General features: G+C 48.4%; 1 protein-coding gene across 7 annotated transcripts in view; it reads right to left on the minus strand.

The window, feature by feature from the left end:
- Positions 1-14385, minus strand: part of EIF4G3 (eukaryotic translation initiation factor 4 gamma 3) — a 143312-nt gene that overhangs the window by 98070 nt on the left and 30857 nt on the right. For all 7 annotated transcript variants that reach the window (XM_051771525.1, XM_051771526.1, XM_051771522.1 and 4 more), the window contains exon 2: positions 4260-4335. In XM_051771525.1, coding sequence (XP_051627485.1) covers positions 4260-4335 — 76 coding nt within the window. The remainder of the gene's footprint in view (positions 1-4259; positions 4336-14385) is intronic.

Here is a 14385-nt window from a genome sequence, read left to right on the forward strand (position 1 = left end):
CACTCATTTCTAACCAGTTCACACCCAGGAGTCAACCAGAGAAGCCCAGGATGGTTTGGGTTGGAAGCTCATCCCATTCCGGGGCAGGGACACCTTCCACTGGCCCAGGCTGCTCAGGGTCCCAGTGTGGCTCCTCAGCTTATCCCAAAGTATTTTTGGTCTGACTTTCAGCACCTGAGATCACAGCATGTCACTGAGGGAGCTGGGAACCTCCACCACAACCTGCCAAAAAAGGGGATTTGTGCAAAAACTGGATGTCCATTTCCACAGTTACTCCTCTCATCCAGTTCCCAACTCAGGCTGGATTTGAGGAGCGTCTGCTCCCGGTCATTTGTTCACATGAATCTCATTTCAACGGAATCAGCCCCATTTCTCTGGGCACAGGGGTGGCCTGTGGGATTTATGGTACCATGGGTGCAGTTCCCCTGCTGTTAGAAGTCAACATCCTTCCAAAAAACTCCAACCCAAAAAACTCTCTTGAATATATTTCTTTGAAATAACTTAGAACAGAAACAAAACTTCATTTTTATTCCCCGTCTAAACTCTATAGTTCTGGCATCTTACAGCAGACACACGAGTAACCATCCTAATTTCTTGCAATATAAAGAATTAGGAAACACCAGGCAAGAAGCTGCTTAAAGGGCAAACCCCAAATCCTTATGTCCAAATCTAGCTCTTTTGATAGAGTGTCTCCATTATTGATGAGGGGAAATTATTACAAGATTATTTCATTGAAATAATTATTTCCAACTGTGATTTGCTTTAAAATAATTCTACCCTAGATTGATTTACTTAAAAAAAAAAAAACCAATCCAACAACTTCCTTAATATCAGTATTTTCTACAGGACACTATTAAATAAACAAAGACGACACATGATGAATTTAGGTGGGTTTGGTTTTAACACCATTATGATTTCCTTGAGAAAGAGTTTCTACCAAAGTTCTGTTGGGAATTTTGAGCATCTCCAAGTTCTCAAACTGCATCCCACTTGGCCTCCTCCTCAGCTCCTGTCTCTGCCCTACAGGAGGACTTGTTCCTCTGCTTTAGTTTTATTACTGGGGCTCATTCTGGAAGCCACTTGATTTTCCATTCCCAGTTTTGTAGCTCTGGAAAAAACCAGCTCTGGAATGTGCAACCAAGTTCCTGATAAGGCATGTGGAAAGGCATGGGAAGGAGAACTGAATTAGTTTTCATCTTTATCTAACTAAAAATTGGGGTTTCACCTGGGGGTTGCCGCTGCCTCCAATGGTTTGTCCTCCCATCCCAAGCACGACACACGGGGACACCGAGGCAGCTCGGAGTCACCACGGGGTGCTTTCAGACCCCAAAGCTCTTCCCAAACCAACCACCCTCTCAAAATACCCATCTCTGAAAACGCTGATCCATAATCCCTGTGAGATCCCACCCAGCAAACAAACGGTGGAAGGCGAGAAGCAGCCCTGGGTGCTGAGGATGGACCCCAAGGTTGGACTTGGATGATCCTGGAGGTCTTTCCTCCAACTTTAATGATTCTGTGATTCCATGGTGACCTTCCACACCTTCAATTAGGTTTTTTTGTAAAATCTAGGCAAGCTATATATAAAAATCATCAACTAAAAAGTTATTTATCTGTTGCAAACCCAGACCTTAAATCCCCGGTGCTCTTACTTGTGTAACAAAGACCTTTCATGAATGAATTTGTCAAGGCTCTCCCATCATGTGCTTTTTCCATCCCAATTCATTTTTCTCTGGACTTCTCTAAATCTGCCAACTGCCTGGGGCTTCAAATGGAAGCCCAAAAGGAATCCAGCTGAGAAATTTCTCTCCTTTCCCCAAAACATGATATTTTCTCTCAAACTTGTGCTTTCTTACAGCCTGGAACTGAGACGCTCCCAGCCCTGGCTTCTATTCCTGTAACACAGCAAGGAGTGATATTTTTCCACACTGAAAAGCTATTTTAGGTCATTCTTCACAGTTACTTTTCTATTTTACATTAATTTAAATTTTTACAGTCATATTTTCCCCACAGGCATCTGCATTATATCTTGGGAGGAGAGAGTTGAAAAAAATAACCCTCTTTAAAAGGAATTCAGATATTTTTAAAGTGGTTTTTAAGTGCTGTATGGGGTACATAAAGGACAATAAAAACTGAATTATTTATTACAACTGTTTGTACATTTATGTTCACAGAATCCCAGAATGGTTTGGGCTGGAAGGGACCTCACAGATCATCTTGTTCCATGGGCAGGGACACCTTCCACCAGCCCAGGCTGCTCCAAGCCCCGTCCAACCTGGCCTTGGACACTTCCAGGGATGGGGCAGCCACAGCTTCTCTGGGCACCCTGTGCCAGGGCCTGCCCACCCTCCCAGGGAAGAATTTCTTCCTAATTTGTTCCTTTGGTGTTGTTTTTTCCCACACATACATCCATGTATCAGATACTGAGGACAGAGAGAGCAAAAAAAATCAAACCCCACCTGCAGCTTGGGTTTGTTATTCACTGCTGTCAGCAACAAACCTCTAAATCCTAAACCCTTGCTGGAGTTGTATCCCAACCTTTCCAGCTCCCCTGGATGGAAACCCAGGGCTGGCTGCCCACCAGACCATCCATGGCCAAGCCCAAGTCCTTCTGCTCCCAAAAGTGTCACCTGAGTCTCTGCCTGGACCAAGGGGCACTTGGCAGCACTGGCACCCTGAGCCCAAAGCTCAGCCTGGCACCTCCTGACAGCAGCTGCTCTGGTAGAAGAGGCATCTCAAGCACCCAAAAAGGGAAGGGACCAAAGATTATCATCATGGAATGGTTGGGGTTGGACAGGACCCTAAAGCTCATGTCATTCCATGGGCAGGGACACCTCCCACTGTCCCAGGCTGCTCCAACCTGGCCTGGGACACCTCCAGGGATGGGGCAGCCACAGCTTCCCTGGGCTAAAGATGTTCCAGCCCAGGACCCCCCACATGGAACCAGAGTTGACAACCCCATTCCCAGTCACTCCTGCAAACAGAGGAGGAGAAAACCTCACCCAGCAGCTTATGTCTTCTATAAGCAGCTTATGTTACTGCATAAAATACAGTGAATTTATCCCATCTACAGCTTTTCTTCCTGATTTCCAAATAATTAAAAGAGCAGCTTAAAAGCATTTTTTGCTTTGGCATTAAAAATATTTGCACTATCCCAACCAGAAAAGCAAAATATAACTTTCCCAGGGCTGTGCTGATTAGGCAAAGCTTATAAATAACCCTGGGCTTCCAGCTATTGCCATTGGAAAAAAAAGAAATGAATAAAATGAACACACTATCATGTGTTCACAAATAAACATCACTGTGTTTCTAAGCTAAAATTCCACAATAATCAATATTATACATTAACAAACATGTAGGACAGTGAGCCAAAGGCACCTATAGATATTCAATCTACTATTAACAAATTTCTTCCTCTGTGTAATGGAATGCTTTCACATGGAAACAAATCTTCCTTGATTATTTCTCTGATGCTCTGAAGGTATTGGAAATGTGAAGCCACTAACACACTCCAAGTCAGTCTTTGAGATGCAGGGGGAAGGAAGGAGATGGAGTCACAGAGGGAATATATGGCCCAAACATTGTCACTCCAGTGAAACTGTTGGGAAAACCCACTCTCCCATCTGCTCAATAAAACTAGAGACACTTAGAAAGAGGAATGGACCCACAAGTCCTCCCAAGATTTCTTCCTTTCCTGCTCATGTGCAACAAAAAAGGGTCTTCATAAAATCACAGAATTATTAAGGTTGCAAGATCATCAAGCCCAACCTTTGGCCACTATCCCCATTTCCAGCAAATCACATCCCCAGGTGCCACATTCAAACTTTTTTTGAACACTTCCAGGGGTGGGGACTCCACCACTGCCCTGGGCAGCCCCTTCCAGTGCTTGACCACCCTTTCCATGAAGGAATTTTCTCAATATCCAATCTAAACATTCCCTGGCACAACTTCAGGCCATTTCCCACTGTCCTGTCCCTTGTTCCCTGGGAGCAGAGCCTGACCCCCACCTGGCTCCCCCCTCCTGAGCCCCCTCCCTTCCCTGCTCACATGCAACAAAAAGGATCTTTATCCAGCACCATTTACTTCAGGAGGCAAAGAGAAGTTGCATCTTTTTAAACGTATGTTTTTTAGTTGTATGGTTCCTAATTGCACTAGGTTTTTTTAATAACTCTATGACAATACAGTTGATATAAAATAGACCATGACATGACAGATGATGTGCTTCCCCAAGCCCCAGGGAGGGGGCCTGGGCAGATACTCACAGTGCTGTACACAGCGGAGACGGTCGGAGTGAAGATCCGATCCTCGAGGGGCTGCTGGACAGGACCTCGGGGGATTCTGCAACACAGCAGGTCAAGGAAAGCAGCCTGGAAGGCAGGGCTGGGATGTGGGGACACCTCCAGGGGACACCCCCCACCCCAGCACTCCCAGGCAGCTCCAGTCCCTCAGGTTCTCCCAAAGAGGACACCCCCCCACCCCCAGGACTCACGGCCACCCTGCCCTGGCAGCTCCAACCCCACAGGTTCCCCCAAAGAGGAGCAGAGTGTGGCTCCAGAGGCCATTCCCACAAACACAGCGAGGGAACCTGAACAATCCACAAAACCTTGGGCCCGTCAAGAGCATCCCCCAGCCCTGCTTTTATTTGGAAGAGTAAGGGAAAAATCCCAGGAGCCACAAGCCCCCCCGGCATTCAGCAGGACAAACCCTGCTGACCAGCAGGGCCCCGGGACAATGGTAGCTCCTGTTTTGCTAAGCAGGCAGGAATCCCGCTGGAATTGTTTCCTTGTTTGCCTCTCCTCACCCATTGACTCCTTTCCTCCTCTGCCCTCCAAAAAAAAAAGGGGCTGTCGGATAAATGGGAGGTTTCGAGGAGCTGCTGCAGGGGGATTTAAAGGCAAAACACAAGAGGTTGCTTAGACTGGAAAAAAAAAGGGAAAAAGACCTTATGCTCAAAAAGAAAAAAAGCTAGAATCTGGTTTATTTGTGGACTAAAACAAGGGGATGCAGGAATTTAAAAGAAAAAAAAAAGCCTGGCTTAGGTAATACCTTGTGGCCTTAGGCCCAGCATGTATCTGTCAAGAAAAAGTCACTTACTGAAAAATTTTCCTAAATGCCATAATCAGATTTCACCTTTTTGCTGTTTATATTTTATACATCAAAACCTCATGGAAAATGAGAACAGTCTGATTAAGGCAAGACACAAACCTCACATGTTAACATGGTGGGATATTTTAAATAGTCATGAAAACACTTCTTGATTTTGTTCAAACAAGGAAAAACACAGTCCTAAGCTAAATTTTGAGCCCAGAAGATTTGTTTGAGTCTTTCAAGAGAATCTTTGCACTACAAGTTTGATCTCCAAATTAATTCTGCTGCCCAAAGCTTTGCAGGGACCAAAATCACAGCGACAGGACAGACCCCACCAGTGCTGACAACACTCAAGAGCGACCCGAGGTACAGAATCCAACCTGTTCCCCCTAAAATGGGACCAGTTTTTAAGGCTGATGTCAGGGCTGTTCAGACACAACCTGCTCTGCCCCTGCTGACTGTTCCCAGCACCCCCAAGCCGGATCAACTCTTCCTTGAGCAGCACTTAGGCAAATCTACAGCATCAGAAACAAATATATGGAATTAAATGTACAATATCGCACCATTTTGGCTCCGAACACATCACTGGAAAGCTCCTCCCTCACCAACAGGCTCAGAAATTGCTCTAAACCCTCCCAAATTTGTTACATATTCAGTGTTTGAGCACCAGACGTGATAAAAACCTGGCCTGATAGGATTAGGCTGGGAAGGGCCCGGCCCTGACCTTCACAACACCTTCAGTCAGTCCTGTCCTGTCCATCCCGCAGGTGAGACACAGGACACAGCCCAGGAACAGCTCCAAGCTGGGAAAACCAGGAACAGGATGCAGCCCCACTGGTTCCCAGGATGGGCTCACTCCCCCTCCACCTCTTTCTGCCTCTTTTCAAGGAGTGCAGGGATTTGTTGGCAGGGTCCAAGGCTCATCCTCACCCCCAGCCCTGCCAGCTCAGTCCCCAGTGGTGCCATTTCACAAGGAAAGAGGTTTTTAACAACCAAAGGGGATTTTGGCTGACTCAGCAAAACAACCATAAGATTTGACACAGACTTCAGCAGAGCCAAGGCACCACTCCCAGCCTTCATCCCGAGGATCTGTGCCTGAGTTCTGCAAGAAAACAGCAGCAGAAAGCCAAAATTTGGGAGTGGAGAATTAGAAACACACTGTAAGGTAGAATTAAAACTCGTGTTTCCTGCTGTAGCACTGTTCCCTCAGCCCCAGAACATCCCTGTGACAGGAATGACAGCCCAAGGCCCGGGATGGAGCTGCCCCCCTTGTGTCACTGAGAGATTTCCCATCTCCAGGTAGCCCTGACAATTTAAGGAAGCAATCGCTGCTTCAAAAGGGATCGTTCCTGAGTTTGGAAAAACGGTTTCATCCTCGACAAGGTTGGGATTTATTTTCTTATTTTAGAACTTATATAAGGCAGGAGGAAATAATCTTCTTTGAGCAGAGCACCCGCTCTTTTTGCACCCAGGAAGAGCTGCCTGGAGGAAGGAGCAGTTCAAAGGGATCTGCAGAGTTTGGGGTCAGTGTTTGAGATCACTCCCAGAATGGGATGATTCTCATCAGAAGAATTAAAATTAAAAGAAACCTTTTAAGTCCTTTTTGTCAAAGGATTTGACCTGGACACAAGACTGAGGGGGACAAAATGCCTTAAATTCCAGTAAGCCTTAATGAGATATAATGGTTGGGGAAAGTGAATATTTCCAGCACCCAACTTTGACTCTCTGCAAGAAGACGGGCTAGTGGAAAAATTCCTGCTTCCCTGAAAGGAGCTGGGCTAGTGGAGAGAGATTCCTGCTTCCTCTCAAGGAGCTGGGCCAGTGGAGAGATTCCTGCTTCCCCTCAAGGAGCTGGGCTAGTGGAAAGTTCCCTGGTTCCCTCCAACCCCCCCGGAGCTCGTTTTGGCTCCCCAGAGGAAATCCCCACCTTCCCTCTCCGTCCACCTGCCAAAGGAGCCCATCCTGGGATAACAGCTGCTGTCACTGCGGGAGAAGCGAGCCAGGGTGACAGCAAAGTTCATCAGAGTCGTGCTAACGAGGCTCTTTCCTAGAAGTGGGTTAAGTGACAGCACGGGGACTCCCCATGGGAGGTGAACGGGTCAGGGCAAGCAGGTGGGAAGTGGAACCTCATCCAGCAGCATCATCCCATCCCGTCCCAAACCATGCCAGGGCACTCACACAGAGGTTTTGGTGCTGTGAAGGGCTGCACAGCCCAAAATGCAGCACAACCCCTGGGACTGCTGCCCTCCCACAGCCCCAGCACACACAAACAAGTTCAGGAATTAAAGTCCAACCAGTCTGGCTCCACTGCAGCACTGGATTCCCCACAGGCAGGAACACCAGGATGTGCTGAATAACTCGGGCAGTTCTTTCACGTTACTATTCTGGCATGGGTAGATCCAATTCAGGAGCATCCTGTGCCCTCCCTCTTCCTTCTCCTCCCCTATATCCTTGCCACCCACGTCACTGACTTGTGCAGCCATGCTCCAAAATGATCCAGGAGGTTGGAAAGGGAGAGGGAGGGGTGGAAAAGCAAAGATAACCCAAACCTCACACCGTTTTCAGAGCTCCTTCTGCAGGGAGAAAAGACAAGGAGAGTGACGAAGCAGGAGCAAGGGCAACCTCTTATATCCAAGGGGAATCTCTTAAACCACCTCTGCAACCATCAGGTCAGTAAAGAGGAACTGCAGCCTGTGTTTTGCTCCTTACAGCTCTCCCTCCTCCATGAGCAGCATGCCAGAATCCAGGAGAAGGACGGCAGCCAACGGGCAGCGCCGGCGCTGGATCCTCCTCGTGGCTGTTCAGGGCTCATTAACTCATGAAATATATATTTAAAATCTCACCTAAGTGAGATACTTCTGGCACATTAATAAATGCAGGCACAGATGCAATGGGAGTTCCACCCAGTCCCCATTTGGCTGCAGCAGGATTACAAGCTGGGGAATTTTGGGAGCTGTTACAGACCCGGTGGGAAAAGGAACACCGGCTGGAAACCAAACAGAATTTTTCTGGAAACCAAAAATCTCCCTAAAAAGGGGAGAATCTCTTTTAATTAGACGGCCACAGCCACACTCTGAGGAGAGGGGAATATGAGACTGCTCTGTAAAGCAATTAAGGAAAACAAATCCAGCCCAGAGCTGCTGGAGCAATCAGAGGCACTGCCAAATTCTGAGTGAAATGACAGTCAGGAGGAATTCCTTGCAGAAATCTCCTCCTTGTATCACATTTCTCTGCTTGTTCCAATCATGCTACAAAACTGCAATTCTGTGAGATTCCTGTGTGCTGCTCCAGCAATGAACGACCTGGAAATACGCAGCAAAATCAGCTCTTAAGCAGGAATTTGCACAGGTTTTCCTGCTCTGCTCCTGCCTCTGAGGTTGGAGGGGGGAAGAAATAACTCCATTATGTTTCCTCCCAAAATGGATTCATTTTCCCTCAAATAGTGCTTCTCACCTAAGCTCATTTCAGCCACTACCACCCATTTTCCCCTGAGCAGGCACTGCTGGCCTCTCCTCTCCTCCCCTCCCAGCTCCGAGGAAGCACCTTCTCACAGGAATAAAAATATCCCCGGTCCCCAGGGGTGCCTTTCACAAAACCATTCCAGAACTCCTAATTTTCATCCCTGCCCAGAAACAGAGTCTCCCACCAGCCATGCCCAGGGTTATGTAATCCCCACGCGTGCCCCTGCTTGTACCGAAACTGTGTATTAAAAAACACAAGATAAAACCATCAAGGGAGATTACAGGAGGGCAAGAAACCACATCAAATTCGAGCATTCCTTCCAGTTTTTTTTGAGCAGGGAATCTACAAAGCTGCTCTGAGCAGGCAGGGCTGTGATGGCAGGGAGCTTTAGGAGAGCGTGTTTCTCCTCTGCAGCCTCTCCTCTATTCACCGCGCAATTAAAATGCAGGAGGTGAAACCCCAACAGCAGAAACACTCCATTGAGCCGGCTGGGAAACCGCCCGGGCTCTGGAAACGTTCAAAGGGAGAGGCTCTGCCAGTCACAGCAGCTGGAACTTCCCCGGCATCACCCCATCCTTGGCAGCTCCACCATCCTCTGTGCGGGGCGAAGCCTTTGTTCGGCACGCTCGGTCCTACCTGGCAGCGAGATCCAGAGAGCTCTGGCAGTGGGATCCCGGAGAGGTCAGCAGTGAGATCCCAGAGAGACCTGGCAGTGGGATCCCGGAGAGATCCAGCAGTGAGATCCTGGAGCTCTGGCAGCGAGCTCCAGGGAGCTCCAGCACTGAGATCCTGGAGCCCTGTCAGTGAGCTCCAGAGAGCTCCAGCAGTGAGATCTTGGAGAGATCTGACAGTGAGATCCCAGAGAGCTCTGTCACTGAGATTCCAGACAGCTCTGTCAGCAAGCTCCAGAAAGGTCCAGCAGCGAGATCCCAGAGAGCTCCAACAGTGAGATCTCGGAGAGACAGATCTGACAGGAGCTCCAGAGACCTCCCCCAGCGAGATCCTGGAGAGCTCCGTCAGCGAGCCCCGGAGCGCTCCATCAGCGAGATCCCAGACAGCTCTGGCAGTGAGATCCCCGAGAGCTCCATCACTGAGATCCCCGAGAGCTCCGGCAGGAAAATCCCAGCTCAGCGCCGGGTCCTCTCCCCGCATCCAGGAGCGGAGCCCATCCCAGCCGCATCCCCGGCCGCGGCCGTGCCACGCCGGGCTGGCTCCGGAGCTCTTCCTGCCTGTCGCCCTCGCAGGCAGAGCCTGAGCTCTTAAAGAGGCAGCGCAAGGGGGGCCTCAGCGATGCCCTTCTGCTGGGGTTTGGTACCCAAGTGCATCCAGGCTGCTGAAATCCCTCTGCTTCCCCAATTTTTCCACTGTGCCCGCGGCGCAGAAGGGATGGGAGGCAGCATCGTGCTCCTCTTAGCAAGTCTATATGGGATAACAATCAAGCCAGGCTTATAAAGGAACGGATAAGGGAAAAACATCAGCTCCCCTGAAGCACAGTGTGGTCTGGAAAGCTGCATGGCAAGGAATGAGGAGCTCGGAAAGCTCCAGTGCTGGGGAGGATTAAATGGCAGCACAAACTCCTCAGCAGGAAATTTTGCAGCTTGTTTGCCTCTGCTTTCCAGTCACTACCCCCAAACTCAGCACCATGACCCCCTGCTCTTAGCAACCACTTCATCCATCAACTCCCCCTTCAAAATCAATCCCTCTTTTGACAGATCATGTTTCAGAAGCCTGGGGAAGGAAAGCTGGTAAAGCAAACTACAGCCTTTAAACAAATCGAAACAACAAGAAAACCCCAAATCAACCCCCAAGTGAAAGTCACCTGGGAAAAAAATAACATGTAAGATAAAACCAACGTCATCCTCTTGCTCCACGCTGAAAAGTGACAACCAAACCGACTTCATCCAAGGAAAATAAAAGTCAGGTCACAAAGCAAGTAACTCCAAACTTAGGAAAAGGCAGGATTGATGTTGCCTGGGTGACCAGAATTCAATCCCCCCGTGTATCCACAGAATCCAGCCCTTAATTACAGGCACATGCTGGTTTCCCTCATGTCCTTGTCACCTCCACGTTTTCATCTCTTACAGGACTCGAGCACCCCCGACCACAGCTGAGTGTGCTCATAACAAATGAGAGATAATTAATATTACAAAAATCAAGACCAACATCATTCAAGGATTTTGGAAAACATTTAAAGACTTAAAACCCACCTAATGAAATGCCAGCCTTCTCTAACCTTTCCAAAGCCTCCACCCAACGACATATCCCATTTCCCATCCTTGCAGAGATCACGTTTCATTTCAGGGTGGGTTTGGGGTTTATTTTGTCTGCTCAGGGTTTTCTTTGCTAGTGGATTCCTGATAAGGGGGCCACTTTCACAAGAATGATGTGGCCTCTGTATGAAAACACTGCTTTTATTTTCATTTTCTTAGCCAGATGCAACAGCTCTTGAGCAATATGTTGAGATGTCAAAGTGAAGCACAATTCCGAGCCCTGACTGTTCCACAGGTCAAGCCCCAGTGGGGCACTGCTGTTTCAGTGTTTGGTGTTTATTGTTATTATACCAGGGAAAAAACAAATACAACTCTTTTGCTGGCATGAGCACTCAGGGATACGGTCACAGTTAAGGGCTGCAGGTGAGGAATTCCTTAAAAGACCTTGTCAGCTTTACACCTTAATAATTAATACTTAAATCTGGTCCAAAGACATATTTCTGGCAAGCCAAAGGTTTTAAAAATAAAGGAACATGACAAAAGGTGTTTGTAAATAGGCAAAAATGGGGTTTATGGTTTAAAAGTACCAAGGTTTGTAACAGAGCAGTGCATCATTCCTGCCAACAGAAACCTCCAGGATGCACCACCTTCCCTAACGACTTATCCCCAGAAGGATCCGATGGCAAAAGCCATTATCAAGCTTGTTCCAACATTTTATGGCCCAGTATAAAGCTCTTCAGTGCCACATGTGTAGTTAGTGTTCACAGCCCAGCTGCCATTTATCAAACATATAAATTTTAAGTGGATCAACGAAGTGTTTGTGCAACAACCTCTTTAATCCTTCGTGTATTTTGTGTATTAAACAGTAACACCCAATTCTCTTCAAGTTCTTGTTTATGGGCTGTTTTATACTTGGAACAATACTTTAAATAAGGTATTTATCTTCTGCTTTTGTAACAGGAATTCACCTACATAAATATAGTGGATGTCTCAGGGCTCCTTTATGGCCTCGTTGGAAATCCCAGAGTACAGGACTGGTGCCTTGGTCCCCAGCTGAACTGCGTGATGATCACGGGAAGTGACAGGGCTTGTCCATCCCTCTGCCATCCAAGTGCTCCTCATTAAATCATCCTCTCCTGAGCTCTGCCTGGATCCCAGTGTTACAGGGAGGCTTTCCCTGCTTATCCCAGCTTATGCCTCTGAACAAACGTTCATAATAAACATCCCATAATAAAACTTTTCTTGAAATTCATCTTGAGCTTTTTACTTAATTACGTATCATTGATCTCAGTACCAGCTTCCAAATAATCCCAAACACTTCCCTTCCCTGCTGTCTGCCACACAATGGTCCCTGAGCTGTGCTTGCACGGGGCTGAATGGGAACAGGCAGAGCTTTCCAAAGGAAAGGGGCACACAAATCCCAGTGAACCTCAATGCCTGTCGGAAGACAAGCTTTCCAAGGCTGAAAATTGCAGCTTGAAAGGAAACTGTGACCTTCAAATGCTTACTGAACAGCATGCTGTCCCTCTCCTTCCTCCAGCTACACAGATCCCTCCTCCCCTCCCCTCGGAGCCCCGACATGTTTGGGATCTCTGTGGATGGGTTTGGGATCTCTGTGGGTGGGTTTGGGATCTCTGTGGATGGGTTTGGGATCTCTGTGGGTGGGTTTGGGATCTCTGTGGATGGGTTTGGGATCTCTGTGGGTGGGTTTGGGATCTCTGTGGGTGGGTTTGGGATCTCTGTGGATGGCAGTGCTGGCATGTCCGACTGTGTGGCCGGAGTTCAGGGGGCACAGCCCCCCAGCACAGCCCCAGCCCTTCTGGCTGAGCAAACCTGCTCCAGCCACACTGCAGCAGCCCCAGTTGAGGGGCACGTCCTGGTTACACCCCAGCATATCTTAAAATCCTCCAACTTATACCCTTTTTAAATATCCATTCCACAAAGTATCACAGGATCCCAGAATGGTTTGGGTTGGAAAGGACCTTAAAGCTCATCCAGTCCCACCCCTGCCATGGGCAGGGACACCTTCCACCAGCCCAGGTTGCTCCAAGCCCTGCCCAACCTGGCCTTGGACACTTCCAGGGCTGGGGCAGCCACAGCTTCTCTGGGCAACCTGTGCCAGGGCCTCCCCACCCTCTCAGGGAGGAATTCCTTCCTAATATCCCATCTAGCCCTGCCCTCTGGCATTTTAAACCATTCCCCCTTTTCCTGCCACTATCTGTCCACATAAAAAATCCCCTTTCTCTCTTTTTTATAAGCCCTTTTCCTTTTAGGTTTTGGTCCACGTGAGATACCTCTCACAGCCGAGCCAAGCGGGAATGCTGAAGGAAAGGTGGGAGTTAGAGGGGAAGGTAACAGGAAAAACCCACCCCTCTGCTGCAAATGAACTGTATTCCCAGCACCCCCCTCACTCCGTCATGCTTTCCAATACAAACCAGCAGGATTGGGAGCACCAGCTGCAATAGTTCCACCTGCACACAAGCACCTAATTAGGGAGAGCTCATTACTTCCAGGCTCAGTTTTGAATCTCTAAATTAACCAGCACTGGTGACAGCTCACTCAGAGCTCATCAATCACCCAGACCTCGCCTCACCCCCCTGTGTCTCCCCCAGCCCTGAGAGAGTTCCCGGGGGGAACCAGGACCCAGATCCTGGCAAACGGCACAAAAACCCAATCAATGCTATTGCTCGATACAAATGTGTCTCTAAGGGCAACCTGATTTTGTTACTCCATCTCTGTCTCCCTCAGCTGCAGCCCCAGCACGGAGACAAACTGGCTATTTTCAGCTGAGACCTGCAAAGGTTGTTTGGGGTGGAAGAAACCCTGTCTAAATCCTGCTAATCCTGCTGGGATTTTCCCTGAAGGGGGGTGTTGGTGTGTGGAGGACAAGTCTGGAAGCCACAAAACAGAGTATTTCTGGAACTGTGAACTCTGGTGTATCTTTATTTTTAACAGCAGCATCTCCCAGAAGTGGGTTTTTAAAGCACAGCCTGGATAAGGTTAAATCCAGGTCTGAACCAAGCTGTGAAATATTAGTAATTAACAAAAAAGCCACAGAGGCTCCTTGGATCGTGTCTGTGCCAGCTCAGGTAACACAAAGTGAACAACGTGCCAGGAGAGCATCCCTTGCTCAGCCACAGGCAACTTCTCACCAGCTGACTTGTCCTCTTTTCCTCCATAAAACACCAGCCAATTCCATATTTTTCTAATTCACATTTTATTCTCACAATAAATGGACTCTTCTAAGAGATGGAAAAGTCAATAGATGTCATCAGCTCCCTTCAGCTGGAAATCATGGCATTACCTCTCCGCAGAGGCAACGGCATCACGGGGAACATGCTGATGTAGCCCTAAAATTCCATCTCATTTTAGGAGGGTTATTTATGATTGCACTTGTCCACGTTAATTGAAACTCCCATTAGGCTGCAGGAACAGACACCACTCAGGAACCTGGAGCAGCCCCATTTGTCTTCAACAGTCCCTGCTGCTCTGAGTGATCCCTGACTGTCCTCCAGCCACAACCCGGGGCCAGGCACCTCCCAAACAGCCCCAAACACTCAGGTGGGGGAAAAGGCTCCCCAGGGTGAGCCCTGGAGAGCAGCACTAAAAGCAGCCCAGCTCTGCAGAG

The sequence above is a fragment of the Manacus candei genome, unplaced genomic scaffold (assembly GCF_025592945.1).
Source record: "Manacus candei isolate 608988 ecotype Guabito, Panama unplaced genomic scaffold, ASM2559294v1 h1tg000136l, whole genome shotgun sequence".
Lineage (NCBI taxonomy): Eukaryota > Metazoa > Chordata > Aves > Passeriformes > Pipridae > Manacus > Manacus candei.